The 14,570-nt window shown below is 48.4% G+C and overlaps 1 protein-coding gene across 1 annotated transcript in view; it reads right to left on the reverse strand.

Moving 5' to 3' along the window:
* Positions 1 to 14,570, reverse strand: part of NAPRT (nicotinate phosphoribosyltransferase) — a 41,267-nt gene that overhangs the window by 10,191 nt on the left and 16,506 nt on the right. Inside the window, exons 6-10 of the mRNA XM_015422742.1 lie at positions 11,664 to 11,860; positions 9,571 to 9,711; positions 7,369 to 7,453; positions 4,214 to 4,294; positions 1,418 to 1,520 (exon numbers count right to left, since the gene is read on the reverse strand). Of these exons, the coding sequence (XP_015278228.1) occupies positions 1,418 to 1,520; positions 4,214 to 4,294; positions 7,369 to 7,453; positions 9,571 to 9,711; positions 11,664 to 11,860 (607 nt within the window). The remainder of the gene's footprint in view (positions 1 to 1,417; positions 1,521 to 4,213; positions 4,295 to 7,368; positions 7,454 to 9,570; positions 9,712 to 11,663; positions 11,861 to 14,570) is intronic.

The following is a 14,570-nucleotide window of genomic DNA, read 5'->3' on the forward strand; positions in this document are numbered from 1 at the left end:
AAAGAGTTAAGCGCTCCTGCCTGCAACTTCTCTACTTCAGCCTTTTCCCTCTAAAAAGCTGCTTTCTCCCAATTTGTCTTACGGAGTTGTACACATTCTACAGAAGATGCCAAGGAGGCTTAAAAAAAAAATTAGGACGAATTTGCAATGTAGCTCTACGAGCAGCGATCACAGCTAAATGGAACTTCCATGTTCCATGGCAGTGTATCTCTGAACACCTAGTGCTGGAGGCAAACCCCAGGAAAAAAGCCCTCTGCTTGAGACTTCTGTAAACTTCCAGAAGCATCTCGATAATTGGCCAAGTAGCCCTTGGCCTAATCCCAGTTCATTGTCCGACCCCGCAGCAAACAACGAAGTACACACTTGCAGGAAGGTTTTACTTTATTGAAGCCATGAAGCACTTGAACAGAGGCACTGTTCAGAATAACGAAATGTGCGGTGCAAGGTAGTACAAAGCAAGTTCATAATTACAATAGCCAACAGATATGGTTCCCGCGCGCGGCCGGCTCGCGCTCAAACCCTGAGAAGCAACGGTTCCTTAATTATAGACAATCATTCTATTCCCACACTATTGCTCATTAAAGACTAAGCAAAGCCGTCTGTGCTCTTCCACCTGTGGCCTTGGCGAGATAGCGTTCCATCAAAGCAAGACTAGTGTTCATAGAAAGGAATGCATGCTAATGGGAAGATGTGCACATGACAGGCTGAACGCACTTGCTAGCCGTTGGGGGGGGGGTTCCAGAAATAATACACACACAGGAAAGAACCTTTGGCAGCTTGCTGACACTGGCTCATCCTGGGTTCTCGGTCCTTCGCAAATCCCAGACTAAGGGCAAGAGCAAAAATCACCTTGTGTAGAGACATTTAAATACATTTATTCTCTCTAACTATGCGGGGGAGGGAATAAAAAGCAGCCACCGGCCCCTCCACCTAAAATAAGACATTCCAGTCAGCAGAAGGAGAAGAGGAGATTGGATTTATACCCCACCCTTCACTACCCGAAGGAGTCTCAGACTGGCTTACCATCTCCTTTCCCTTCCCCTCCCCACAACAGACCCCCTGTGAGGTAGGTGGGGCTGAGAGAGCTCTGACAGAAACGGCTCTTTTTCCAAGAACAGCTCTTATCAGAACTACGGCTTGCCCAAGGTCATCCAGCAGGTGCAAGTGGAGGAGTGGGGAATCAAACCCCGTTCTCCCAGATTAGAGTCCGCGCACTTCACCACTACACCAAACTGGCCTTCTGCTGATGTTGCCTCCTGGGCTTTAGAGGTCCACAGTCCTCTGACTGCGAGTCTCTTTCCAAGGAAAGTGTCACTGGACTTGACGGGGATTGAACCTGGGACCCTCTGCACGGAGAACAGCCCCCCTGCCACAGCCCCCCTCCCCTCGTAAATAGCAATGAACACACAATGCTCACCAGCCGCATCCCAAAACCTGTAAACCACTTTGCTTCCCGGGATCGTGGTCTTCTCTTCGTCTTCGGTCACCTTCAGTCGTGGGCAGCCATTGACTGTCACCAGCTAGGGAAGGACGGTGCATTAAGCCAATGCGGCTTTTGTCTGGGGTACCTGGCGGAAGCAACGAGCCAGGCGGGGAAACCGGGGATTGGCGGCAGCAACGCGTAGGGCGTATTGCTCCCAAGGGGGTGGTGGTGGTGGGGGGAGACTATATTCAGGCACAACGGAGATCAATGGTGGAAAAAGTCGGACTCTACCAACACAGGGCATTATTTGGAAGACAGAAGCAGTTCTTAAAACATTCGGCTTTTTAAAAGGAAGATTCAGGTTCCCCAGGAAGCTCCCGCTTAGAAATCACCAGCAAGACTTCTGGCAGCTGTAGTAGGAGAGCCCCACTGCTTTTAGAACACACATTTATATTTATTCACATTATATATAGGTGGCTTGTTGAATTAGCATGCAAAATAGTGAAAGTATTTTTTTTAAATAGCGTACCGTATTCGCTTCAAAGTGCTGGTTCTTACCTTTAAAGCCCTATATGGCCAGGGTCCGACATACCTGAGGGACCGCCTTTCTCCATATATACCCCAAAGGGCACTACGGTCAGGGACGCAACATCTGCCGGTGACTCCAGGCCCTAAGGAAGCCAGGCTCGCTGTTACCAGGGCCAGGGCCTTTTCGGTGGCGGCTCCTACCTGGTGGAATGAGCTCCTGGAGGAGATCAGGGCCCTGCGAGACCTCGTACAGTTCCACAGGGCCTGCAAGACGGAGCTGTTCTGCCAGCCTTTTGACTAGGAGCCGCTACTAAGACCGAGTTGGAAACAGCGGGGTATGGGAACGGCCCTGTGATGATCGAACTGCAGCACTATGGCGTGTGAATACCACTGAGCTGGGATCTGACTGAATATCCTTTGTATACCATCTTTAAACTGAAGACTACCACCTGTAACCATCTTGAAGCACTTTATTTGTAATTCTTGTAATTTATGTGTGTTATCTTGTTTTTATGTATTTGGCATGCGTGACTGGATGTTAGCCGCCCTGAGCCCGCTCGCGGGGAGGGCGGCTTAGAAATCGAAATATAAACAAATTGTTGTTGTTGTTGTTCAGTCGCACAGTCGAGTCCGACTCTTCGCGACCCCATGGACCAGATCCCGCCAGGCCTTCCTGTCTTCCGCCGTCCTCTGAAGTTGGCTCAACTTCATGTTCGTTGCATCCATGACACTGTCTAACCATCTCATCCTTTGCCGTCCCCGTCTTCTTTGACCTTCGGTCTTTCCCAGCATCAGGGTCTTCTCCAGGGAGTGCTCCCTTCTCATTGGGTGGCCAAAGGATTTGAGCTTCAGCTTCATTATCTGGCCTTCCAGGGAACAGTCAGGATTGATTTCTTTTAGGATTGACTGATTTGATCTTCTTGCATATATACATAAATATAAACAGATCAAAAGAATGACAAGGTCGGTTTCTGGTTATCATCCGTTCCAGTTCAACTGGGGACGGAGGGACAACATAGGTAATAAATACGTTAGAACCAGAGACTGATGTGCCCTCATTTGTGAGGATCCCGTCCTTAGACCCCCATCCATTTCCTTTCTAGCATAGAGGCGAACTTTACAGCATCTTGGCTGTGCAGAGTATTTTCCTTGTCCACAAAACAGAGACACCTCAATTTCCAGTTCTAACATATTTATAACCTATGTTCTTCCCTGCCATAACAACAGTGAACAGCCATTACGGCTGTTCGAGACCCACGAGACCCAACGTGGCCGGGGGGAGCTCCCGGCCCTAGTCCCAGCTCCCGTCCACCCAGCGGTTCAAAAGCATGTAAAAAAACGCAACTAGATAACATGGGTACCTGCCCCTAGGTGGCAGGGGGCACCCCTCCTCCTTATGAGGACCTGTGGCAGAGTAGCGGCGGCAATGGCGGCGGTGTTGGCCTGGCGACCCAGCGTGCATGAGGCTGGACGGAGGCGGAGTCATGGTGCACGGTGGCGTGGCGGCGCGGTGGAGCCTGCGGGACGGAACCGGATCTGCGGCTGGCGCGTTGCCGAGCGCCAGGTGAAGCCTACCGGAAGGAGCCGCGGATTAAGACCTGCTCCGGGCGCCAGGAAGTGAAGCGCCAAAGAGCTGCCAGGGACTGAACAACAGCCGAGCCAGGACCTAAGCAACAACTGAGCCCGCGGCCGGGGTGCTGGTAGGTTATCACCCCCCATACAAATAATGTGGCCCTAGTTAGGCATAAATAGTTGTGTAAACCGCTCAGAGACCCTTCAGGGTCAGAGCGGCATAGAAGTAAAAAAAAAATGTCCCCCCAACCACACCCCGTTGAACCGGAACAGATGATAACCAGAAACTGAGCTTGTCATTCTTTTCATCTGCTTAAAAAAATTTTTTTCACCATTTTGCATGCTAATTTAACAAGCCACCTCTATATACAACTACGATATGTAATTCCATTTAATCTTCCGACAAAGTGTACATACACACGAAAGCTCACGTGTTGAATAAAACTTTGTTGGTCTTAAAGGTGCCACTGGACTCTAACGTTGTTCTACAACATTGTCTTGTTCCCTGAGTGAGATGGATTTGACCACAACTGTGGTCTCCAGCTCATGAAAGTCTCCACTGCAGTACGTCAATTTATCTTTAGGTGCTACAGAACTCCCTGCTGCTCTGCAGAATGGAAGAAAGCCAGGAACGCCCCCCCCCCCCGGGCATCTCCTGCCCACAGGGGTCTCGGGGAAGAAAGCACTTACCTTGTAGACACAGCCCAGGGAAGGTTGCAGCGGGCACGTCACTAGGTGAGTCCCAACGCCAATCATGTCGATTTCATTTCCCTGGTGGGACAGAGCAAGGACGAGATTTGGTTGACCACTGTGTGAGACAGGACAATGGACTCAGTGGACCCTCACTGGTCTGATCCAGCAGGGCTCTTCTTAGGTTCTTATCAGGGGAAGGCCTCGGCCTCTCTGCCCTGTTGTTGGCCCTCCAGAGGAACTGGTTGGCTGCTATGTGAGACAGGATGCTGGAAGCAGGCAAGGCAGTGATAGCTCTGGGCTGGAAGGATAAGAGTAAATGGACAATAGATATCTGGCACGCCTATCTGTTTGAATTTGTGCAGTCGGACATCATCGAGAAGCTGCGCCAGAAGACCACATGGGAGGATAAAGCTGAAGAAATTAAAACTAGATGGAAGATCTATTTAAAGTGGATAACATCGGAAGGAAGACAGGATATTCGGTGGAAGATTCAGACTTTGTGCCCGTGGCTGTGAATGAAGGACCAAAAAACAAGGGGTAGAGGGGGGGGGGGGAAGCAAGGAGATAAAAGATATGATGTAATATACAGAAAACTTACAAAAAAAACGTATTTAAAAAAAAAGACAGGATGCTGGACTAGATGGACTGGTCTGATCCAGCAGGACTCTTCTTAGGTTCTTATCAGGGGAAGGCCTCGGCCTCTCTGCCCTGTTGTTGGCCATCTAGAGGACCTGGTTGGCCACTGTGTGAGACAGGATGCTGGATTAGATGGACCCTCATTGGTCTGATCCAGCAGGGCTCTTCTGATGTTCTTCTCAGGGGAAGGCCTCGGCCTCTTTGCCCTGTTGTTGGCCATCTAGAGGACCTGGCTGGCCATTGTGTGGGACAGGAGGCTGGACTGGATGGACCCTCACTGGTCTGATCCAGCAGTGCTCTTCTGATGTTGTTCTCAGGGGAAGGCCTCAGCCTCTATGTCCTGTTGTTGGCCCTCCAGAGGACCTGATTGGCCACTGTGTGAGATGGGATGCTGGACCGGATGGACCCTCACTGGTCTGATCCAGCAGGGCTCTTCTGATGTTCTTCTCAGGGGAAGGCCTCGGCCTCTCTGCCCTGTTGTTGGCCATCTAGAGGACCTGATTGGCCATTGTGCGGGACAGAAGGATGGACTGGATGGACCCTCTCTGGTCTGACCCAGCAGGGCTCTTCTGCTGTTCTTATCAGGGGAAGGCCTCAGCCTCTCTGCCCTGTTGTTGGCCCTGCAGAGGACCTGGTTGGCCACTGTGTGAGACAGGATGCTGGACTAGGTGGATCCTCAGTGGTCTGATCCCACAGGGCTCTTCGTATGTTCTTACAAGATGTAATGTGGAGTCTTCTTTGCAAAGGTTCATCCTTTGCTTGTGAAAGTTCAAACTCAGGGTGCTTTAAGCACCTCTGCCAACCTCAGCAGAGCTGGCGTAACACAGAGGTCAAACCCATGTCCTATGAGCCAGGAGGACTCCATTGCTCAGCTCAGCCCAACCTTCGGTAACCCAGAAAGCCAAATATTCCCGATCCACCTTACAGGGCTGTTTGCAAAGATTGCTTCAACGTGCTTTGAACACCTGAATGGTGCTATTCCAAAGGTGACTGGCTCGAAAGATTCAGGAGGTATAGACACAAGTGCCATAAAGACGTCTTGCCCCCCTGCCTGCTCGGCCGTCTCCCCAAAGCAAGCAGAAGCAAGCTCTTCCGTCGGGCCTTTGGTTGAGGCAGTGGACATCCCCCTAGCTTTTCTGGCCCAGTTTTTCTGGCCAATTGTCCACCTCTGGCCTGATCCTGATTGGTCATCTGACTACCTCTATGTCTACATGATAATTTTTTTAAATTAATGTAGATTTTTATTTAATTATATAATGTTACACTTTAAAATAGCAGCAGCGATGACATAATATATATGACAACAGGATAAAAAGGGGCGCAACAACCATATCATTTACAAAACTATTTAAATCTATAAGCAATTTTTATAAACTGACAACCATTAACTTCTGTGAAAATACAGTCTATTAAGCAAAATCCTTTTGTAGCCTCAACAAAATAGGAAATTCTGGAAAAATATTTAGCACTAAAACCTGAAATATACCTGTTAAATATAATCCCGGAGGGATATAAAGCGCAAGAAGCTTATTTAATAGTTTATATAATAACTGCTGCTCGAATATTATTGGCTACAAATTGGAAATCTGGAATAATACCCTGGAGAGAAGAATTAACATGGAAGATATTAGAGTTAGCACAAATGGATAATCTGAGTTTGAAACTAAAACATAAAAATGAGAAGGTACATGAGAAGAGATGGCTAAAGGTGTTTAAGTGGCTTGAAAATTTGTTTAGCGAGTAAGGACTCTACTATATACTTACATATATCTACTATATATGTAAGATGTACAGATGGAATGTCTGATTTGTAAAACTGAAAATAAAAATTTTAATTAAAAAAACAAAACAAAATAGGAGGAGCTTATATTTGGCAGCTTTAATAGCCTCCCATTCAAAACATTCTAAATCTATCTTTTCTACTAAAGGAAACCAAATACTTAACGGATTGTAGAAAAGTTGTTCATTATGATTAGAATCCTTATAAACAGGAAAAACGTCTAACATAAACAAATCCCAGATTTTATGAACCCATTGTGCTACCGTAGGAATTGCTCTTTCTTTCCAAGATCTGGCTATTAAAATTTTTGCCGCAGTAAGCAACATCCCTATTAACTTTCTCCTTTTTATAGATGGACCATTTTCAGGCCAAAGACCTAAGAGAGCAATCATAGGATCTAAAGGTAAGCCGTAGTTGGTTAATTTGCATATACATTGTACTATCTGAGTCCAAAATCCTTGAATTAGTTTACAAGACCACCAATTATGTATACATGTAGCACGTTCCCCGCATTTTTTCCAACAAAAAGGGGTTAAACCTGGGGTTATATGAGCTAGTTTGATGGGAGTCATATACCATCTCAATGTCTACATGATAATTTATGATATTTTATGTGTAAACTGTTATTTTAATACTATATTAATTGTTTTAGTTAACTGCTGTACACTGCCCTGAGCCCCATTCGGGAGGGTGGTATATACATCTAATAAAGTAAACAAATAGATAAAATCGTCACCTCCTGCACCAACTCCTTGAGGCTCCCTTCGCTCACGTCGTTGCTGACCGCGATGGGGACCCGTTCGAACCAGGGAACTTGAAAGCTGGACAGGAACCATCAAAAACGTCAAGATCAGGAGCCGCCATGCCCTGCTGTCGTCGTCTAATCCTGCCTGGCGAAAACTCCCTGGGGTCTCCGGCAGAGCCAGTTCTTCCTTCCCCAGCATCTGCTACCCGAGACCCCCTGCAATGGGAGGGGCCTCCTGCATCTGAGCTACAGAACAGCTTATTCAAGCCTTCGAAAGCTTTTTGCCAACACTGAGTCCCGAGGGCATAACCCAGGCCTGTGCAGAATGGGAAGCATTTCCACACAAGGAGAAGAGCGCCTGAAGGAGTCGCAACTCAGTTAAAGGCCTTGTGTGGGTCAGTGCTGGAGATCACCTGTGATCACAGACCCCTGAGAATCGCCACCAGGAGAACAGACAGTCTCCCCCAAAACAGGAAGGAAGGAAGGAAGGCAGGAAGGAAGGAAGGAAGGCAGGAAGGAAGGAAGGAAGGGAGGGGAGGAGGAGGAGGAGGAGAAGGGATTGGATTTATACCCCGCCCTTCACTCAGAGCGGCTTACAAGCTCCTTTCCCTTTCCCTCCCCACAACAGACACCCTGTGGGGTAGGTGGGGCTCAGAGAGCTCTGACAGAAACTGCTCTTTTTTCAAGAACAGCTGTGCCAGAACTATGGCTTGCTATGGGGGTCCTCCTGGCTGACAGCACATGGGTTTGACCTCTGTGTTATGCCAGCTCTGCTGAGGTTGGCAGAGGTGCTTAAAGCACCCTGGGTTTGAACTTTCACAGGCAGGCCAGCTGTGCCAGAACTCTGGCTTGCCCAAGGTCATCCAGCCAGGTGCCAGTGGAGGAGTGGGGAATCAAACCCGGTTCTCCCAGATTAGAGTCCGCGCACTTAACCACTACACCAAACTGAAGAAGAAGAGGAGATTGGATTTATACCCCGCCCTTCACTACCCAAAGGTGTCTCAGAGCGGCTTACAAACTCCTTCCCCTTCTCCTCCCCCACAACAGATACCCTGTGAGGTGGGTGGGGCTGAGAGAGCTCTTGACAGAAACTGCTCTCTTTTAAGGACAGCTCTTATCAGAGCTATGGCTTGCCCAAGGTCGTCCAGCCAGGTGCCAGTGGAGGAGTGGGGAATCAAACCCGGTTCTCCCAGATGAGTCCGCGCACTTGACCACGACACCAAACAGGAAGGGGGGGGCATGTTCCCCATGACCTCTGGAGGCAATGCCTGCTGACACAGAACCTCCTCCCCCTTGACAAAAGTATGGTTTGTACCAGGTAAAATGGTAGAGATGTGACTTCAGACCTTTCTGTGGGGGTGGGGTGACGGCAGGGGAAGAGGCAGGCTGGACAGAAGTGGCCCTCATTATGGAAATTTTAAAAAATGCAGAAGGAACATCTTTTCAAGCAGTGATACTCACAATGAGATTCCCTTAAAACCTTGGGGGGGGGGGAGAAGAGTGGGGGGGAAGAAGAGGAGGAAAAAGAGGGAGACCTAGTTTATAGGACTCCAGTTCTGATTTGTGCTGAACGTGCATGCTGGCATGTACCCAACCGATCAAGATTTCAGGGCACTTGAAGCCTCATAAGAACATAAGAGATGCCAATGTTGGATCAGGCCAAAGGCCCATTCAGTCCAACACTCTGTATCCCACAGTGGCCAGAAATACCAGTGCCATCAGGAGGTCCACCAGTGGGGCCAGGACATTAGAAGCCCTCCCACTGTTGACCCCCCCCCCCCAAGCACCAAGATGACAGAGCATCACTTGCCCCAGAGTCCCTATCTATACCTTGTGGCTAATAGCCACTCAGGAGGGGGTTGACAATTATTGTGTTCTGTCCCCTGAATTTTCCCTGAAGGCCCACTGACACCTCCCCTGAACAAAATTCCAGGGGCCCCCGTGGGCTGCACTGCCAAGAGAACATGGAGAAGTCCCTGCAAGGTCCACAGATAGTCAGATACACTCCCTACATTTGTAACCTACGAAGCAGCTGCCTTTGATAAAAGAGTGGTCAAAATCTGCATGACTATGCAGCGGCGGCAGCCAGCAATCTGTTGTCAAAGCAGTGCAAATCAATGAAATATTTTCTGCATAAGTCCCCCTCCTGTATCAGACCTGGGACACCACAAGCAACAGTCCCCCTGAACTCACTGTGTGCTGCAGGTCCGAAACACCTGCCGTATTTCCACCGACTGCCGGGCCAGGTCCCCGCTGTCCAGGCGTACGCCGATGGCTCGGTATCCCAGCTCGTTCAGCGCCAGGGCTACGGCGCAGAAGTTTGGAATGCCGCTTCTACAGAGAGCAAAAGAAGCATCGGACAGCATTAGTCGTGCCCCACTGGATCAGGCCAGAGGGCCATCTTGTTTGGCTGATGGTTTCTGATAACAGCAGAACAGACACCTTGAGTGCCAACACACTTGGTATTTAAAGGCATACTACTCCTGAAGGTGGAGTTTCCATTTAGCCATCTTGAGTTTCAAGCTTTGATGGATGGCTTTAAAGGAATGGTCTAGGGCAGTGGTGGCGAACCTATGGCACAGGTGCCTGAGGTGGCACTCAGAGCCCTCTCTGTGGGCACGCGTGCCATCGCCCCAGCCAGGCCCAGACCATCATTAAAGTGTCGAATTATCTGCCAAATAATTTTAAGTAAATGAAAGCATTTTGGATTGCTTTCCTTACTTTGTTTGGATCATCTTAAGTTAATGTATGGGTTGTTTTATCTAAAGTAAAACCTCAGTATTCAGGTTAAATTGCCGTTTTGGCACTTTGCGATAAATAAGTGGGTTTTGGGTCGCAGTTTGGGCACTCGGTCTCTAAAAGGTTCGCCATCACTGCTCTAGGGTTAACGGTTGTTAGATCCAGCGGTGGTGGGAGGAGAGATTCCTTCATGGCCCACAAAGTAGAAATCAAAATGGATTCCAGGGGAGCAATTATCAGGATGGCTGCAACGGGAGGTTACTGGTTGCCTCTGGCTTTGGATTCAAATTTGCTTCTTATGCATTCAGTGAATGACGGAGGGTGGAACTTCAGAAGTGCTTCAGAACTCCCTTGTGAATTGTTCCAGGCCACTTTGGCCAGGGATCCTGGTGGGTTTTGGGGTTTTTTTTGCCTCTTCTGGACATAGAGCAGTGGTCACTGGGGGCATGGGAGGAGGTATTTATGAATTTCCTGAATTGTGCAGGGGGTTGGACTAGATGACCCTGGAGTTCCCTTCCAACTCTATGAATATATTAATTCTTTTCCCAAACAGCACTGAAACATCTTGGGGCAGAAGCAAAAAATAGAGCTTCCGTCCATGTGATGATACAGCAGGAAGTTCTCCTGCTCAGGTCTGTGACAATAAAAAACAACAATAATTTATTTTTTAAAAACGCGTCCCGCTTTCCTCACTGTAAACAGCTGTTCCAGGAGGCTTACAAAGCGAGCAACAAAACAACAAGAGTGCAATCCCATGCACAGCTGCTTATATTGGGGGAACTCTGCATAGGATTGCAACATGAAACCCAAAAGGGCACAGGATTTAAGACACCAGAGGCCTCGATCTCCGCAAACGAAACCCAGCCTGGTACTTTTCAAGGCCCTAGCTAGAGATGTGAAGGCCCGGGAAAGTCCTAGGTTACAAACGGAACTCTCCAATGCAAGAACAGGATGCATTTCTTCCTTTAGGAGGTGCTGTAGTCACAAGAAAAGGAAAAGGTTTCAGTTTTGTTTTTGCATGTGGGTGGGTATTCTGTTTGTAATAATTGTTTGGATACACTGTGTTTTTAATATGCTAGTTGTGATAATTTCATGCCGAGTAAAAATGTCCATAGTCATATTTTATGTTCCTAAAGAAACAGAATGACTTCCAATCCGGAAAAGAAAAAAGAAGTGCTAATGTAGATTTTCCCCCCCCAATTTTCCCGAAAATTTCTGTTTCCCCTGGAAAAAAACCAGGTTTTTTTTCCGAGCTTCAAAAGTTCCGCAAATTTGACATCTCTAGCCCTAGCTGGGAAAGAGGGCCTCGGATGGCCTGCACAACTGGGCAAACTGTTCCAAAGAGCCACAACTGTTGCTGTAAAGGAGTGAGCCATAGTGGGGGGGGGGGTCAGGCAAAGGGCTCTGAGAGAGGCCCTGAGGAGCCATTCAGCCAGTGCGGGAGAACTTCCTGGCCCGGTCCAGTTGAACGGCCTCTCCCAAGGCCTTGAGAGCACCAACAGGCTTTCCGGCACAGCCCCGAGTCACCAAAGGCACAACCGCCTTACCTCATGACGCAGTAGGTGTCCACCAGGCCTTGGAAGTTGTGAGGAAAGGTGATGGCGTAGGACACAAAGGCCGCCCGCTCCCCGCGGTTCACTCGCTCCAGGGGGACTTGGAGTAACTGGCAAACCTTGCCGAGCCAAGACTCCACGAGGGAAGGAAAGTCCACCGGCTCCCCTCCGCCACACAGGGGCCGCAGGACCTGTGGGGATTAAATGGAGGGATCACTCAGCGATCTGTGCCGCCATCTTGGAATCCTCAACAGAATTACCTCCAGGTTCTTCCTGTCATTTAATGCAACAGTTGCCTCCTTTTCTCGACAATCATTTTTTTAAAATTAAATTTTTAATTAATTTTAAGTTACAAAACAGGAACAACAATAATATAGAAAAATAGTCATAAAAATGGCAGCTAGTAAACAAATGCGGTTTGAATTACATAAAGTGAACAACTTCGTAATACTTGTTTGGTACAGAATAACCTGAAAATATGTCGTCATAGAAAAACAGATTCCAGGAAAGGGAACCACTTCAAATGAAAATCTGAATGTTTAGATGTAGAACTGATATAGGAGACTTTATCAGAAATGTTAGCCATTGCATAAAAATCCCAAATCTTAGAATACCATAACAATAACGACAACTTGTTTGAGGATTTCCAACTACTAGCAATAACAACTTTCGCTGCGGCTAATTTTTCTTGACAATCATGTCCTTCTCGCATTCATCTGTGCCCCCAACATCTGCACTAGGTTCCTGCACTGCAATAGATGTGTGACTTTCCTTGAAGACTGTCCAGAAACTGGAACTAGTCTGAAATGTAGCTAGAATTTTAATAGTAACATGTGGTAGAGGGTCCTTGAGAACACTGTCCCTCCCCAAATTTGTTTGTGGACATAATGCAAGTTGAAGGAGGAGGAGATTGAATTTATACCCCGCCCTTTACTACCCAAAGGAGCCTCAGAGCGGTATACAATCCATTTCCCTTCCCCTCCCCACAACACACACTCTGTGAGGGAGGTGGGGCTGAGAGAGCTCTCCCGACGACTGCCTGAGAGAAAAGCTCTGAGAAAACTTGTGACTGGTCCAACGTCACACCAGCCACTGCATGTGGAGGAGTGGGGAATCCAAACCAGTTCTCCCAGATTAGAGTCCATGCTCCCAACTACTGCCCCAAACTGGCTTTACAGCTTGTGCCTTTTATCCCGGAAGGAATGTCCATCCCCCCCATAAGATCTGCAGGGGACCCTCATTTGCAAATGTCTCCCACTGCTGTAGGCAAGCCGTAGATCTGATAAGAGCTGTTCTTGAAAAAAGAGCAGTTCCTGTCAGAGCTCTCTCAGCCCCACCCACCTCACAGGGTGTCTGTTGTGGGGAGGGGAAGGGAAAGGAGTTTGTAAGCTGCTCTGAGACTCCTTTGGGTAGTGAAGGGCAGGGTATAAATCCAATCTCCTCCTCCTCCTCCTCCTCCTCTTCTTTCTCTTCTTCCCCTTCCTCTCCTCCTCTCCCACTGCCTGCTGATATGAGGCATGGGGTTCGATGGTATTGTTATTGTGTCATCGATTGTTTTATTGCTTTTACTGCTTTGAGCCAGTTTGGTGTCGTGGTTAAGTGCGCGGACTCTAATCTGGGAGAACCGGGTTTGATTCCCCACTCCTCCACTTGCACCTGGCTGGATGACCTTGGGCAAGCCGTAGTTCTGATAACAGCTGTCCTTGAAAAAGAGCTGTTTCTGTCAGAGCTCTCTCAGCCCCACCCGCCTCACAGGATGTCTGTTGTGGGGAGGGGAAGGGAAAGGAGTCTGTAAGCCGCTCTGAGACACCTTGGGGTGGTGAAGGGCGGGGTATACATCCAATCTCCTCCTCCTCCTCCTCTTCTTCTTCCCCTCCTCCTCTCCCACTGCCTGCTGACAGATAATATTATCACCTGATATGAGGCATGGGGTTCAATGGTATTGTTATTGTGTCATCGAGACTCCTTTGGGTTGTGAAGGGCGGAGTATAAATCCAATCTCCTCCTCCTCCTCCTCTTGTGGAACCTTAAAAGACTAACATTTTTATTCCAGTAAAATGCAAGTCCAACAGCGTCTTAAACACCAACAAGACTTTTGGAGCATAAGTTTTCAAGAGGCAAAAGTATCTTACGAAGGGGGCTTTGATTCTTGAAAGTTTGCATCCTGGAAATCTTGTTGGGCCTTTAAGGTGCTGCCGGAATCTAATCTAGCTCTTCTAACGGCAGACTGACATGGCTACTGACCTGAAAACTATGCTTATTCCAGGGTGCAATTTTGCAGATCTGAGCCAGTTTCTCACACACACAGGTTGATGCTCGGCTGATTCTTCCTCATGTGTCCAAGAAAGTGGCTCTAGTCCACGAACGTTCCTCTGGAATGAAAACGTGGTAATCTCCAAGGGACTGTAAGACTCCTGTTTGTTGCTACAATTATAATTATTTATTCCACTTACACCCCAACATTTCTCCTCCACGGGGACCCAAAGTGGCTTACAGCATTCTCCCCTCTCCATTTCACCCTCACAACAGCCCTGTGAAGTAGGCAATGTATGACTGACCCAAGGTCATCCAGCAAGCTTTCATGACAGAGTGAGGCAAGAAGAGATTGGCTTTATCCCCTGCCCTACACTCGGAGTCTCAGAGCGGCTTACAAACTCCTTTCCCTTCCCCTCCCCACACCCTCTGAGGTAGGTGGGGCCGAGAGAGCTCTGACTGAGGACTGCTCTTTTTCGAGAACAGCTGTGACAGAACTGTGGCTTGCCCAAGGTCATCCAGCAGGTGCAAGTGGAGGCGTGGGGAATCAAACCTGGTCCTCCCCGATTAGAGTCTGCACACTTAACCACGACACAGCTACCCTCTCTCTAACAGGAGTTAGCATCTCCTTGCAACCTGTCTCTTCCC

Source organism: Gekko japonicus, unplaced genomic scaffold, assembly GCF_001447785.1.
Source record: "Gekko japonicus isolate JY-2015 unplaced genomic scaffold, Gekko_japonicus_V1.1 scaffold3073, whole genome shotgun sequence".
In the NCBI taxonomy this organism is placed as follows: domain Eukaryota; kingdom Metazoa; phylum Chordata; class Lepidosauria; order Squamata; family Gekkonidae; genus Gekko; species Gekko japonicus.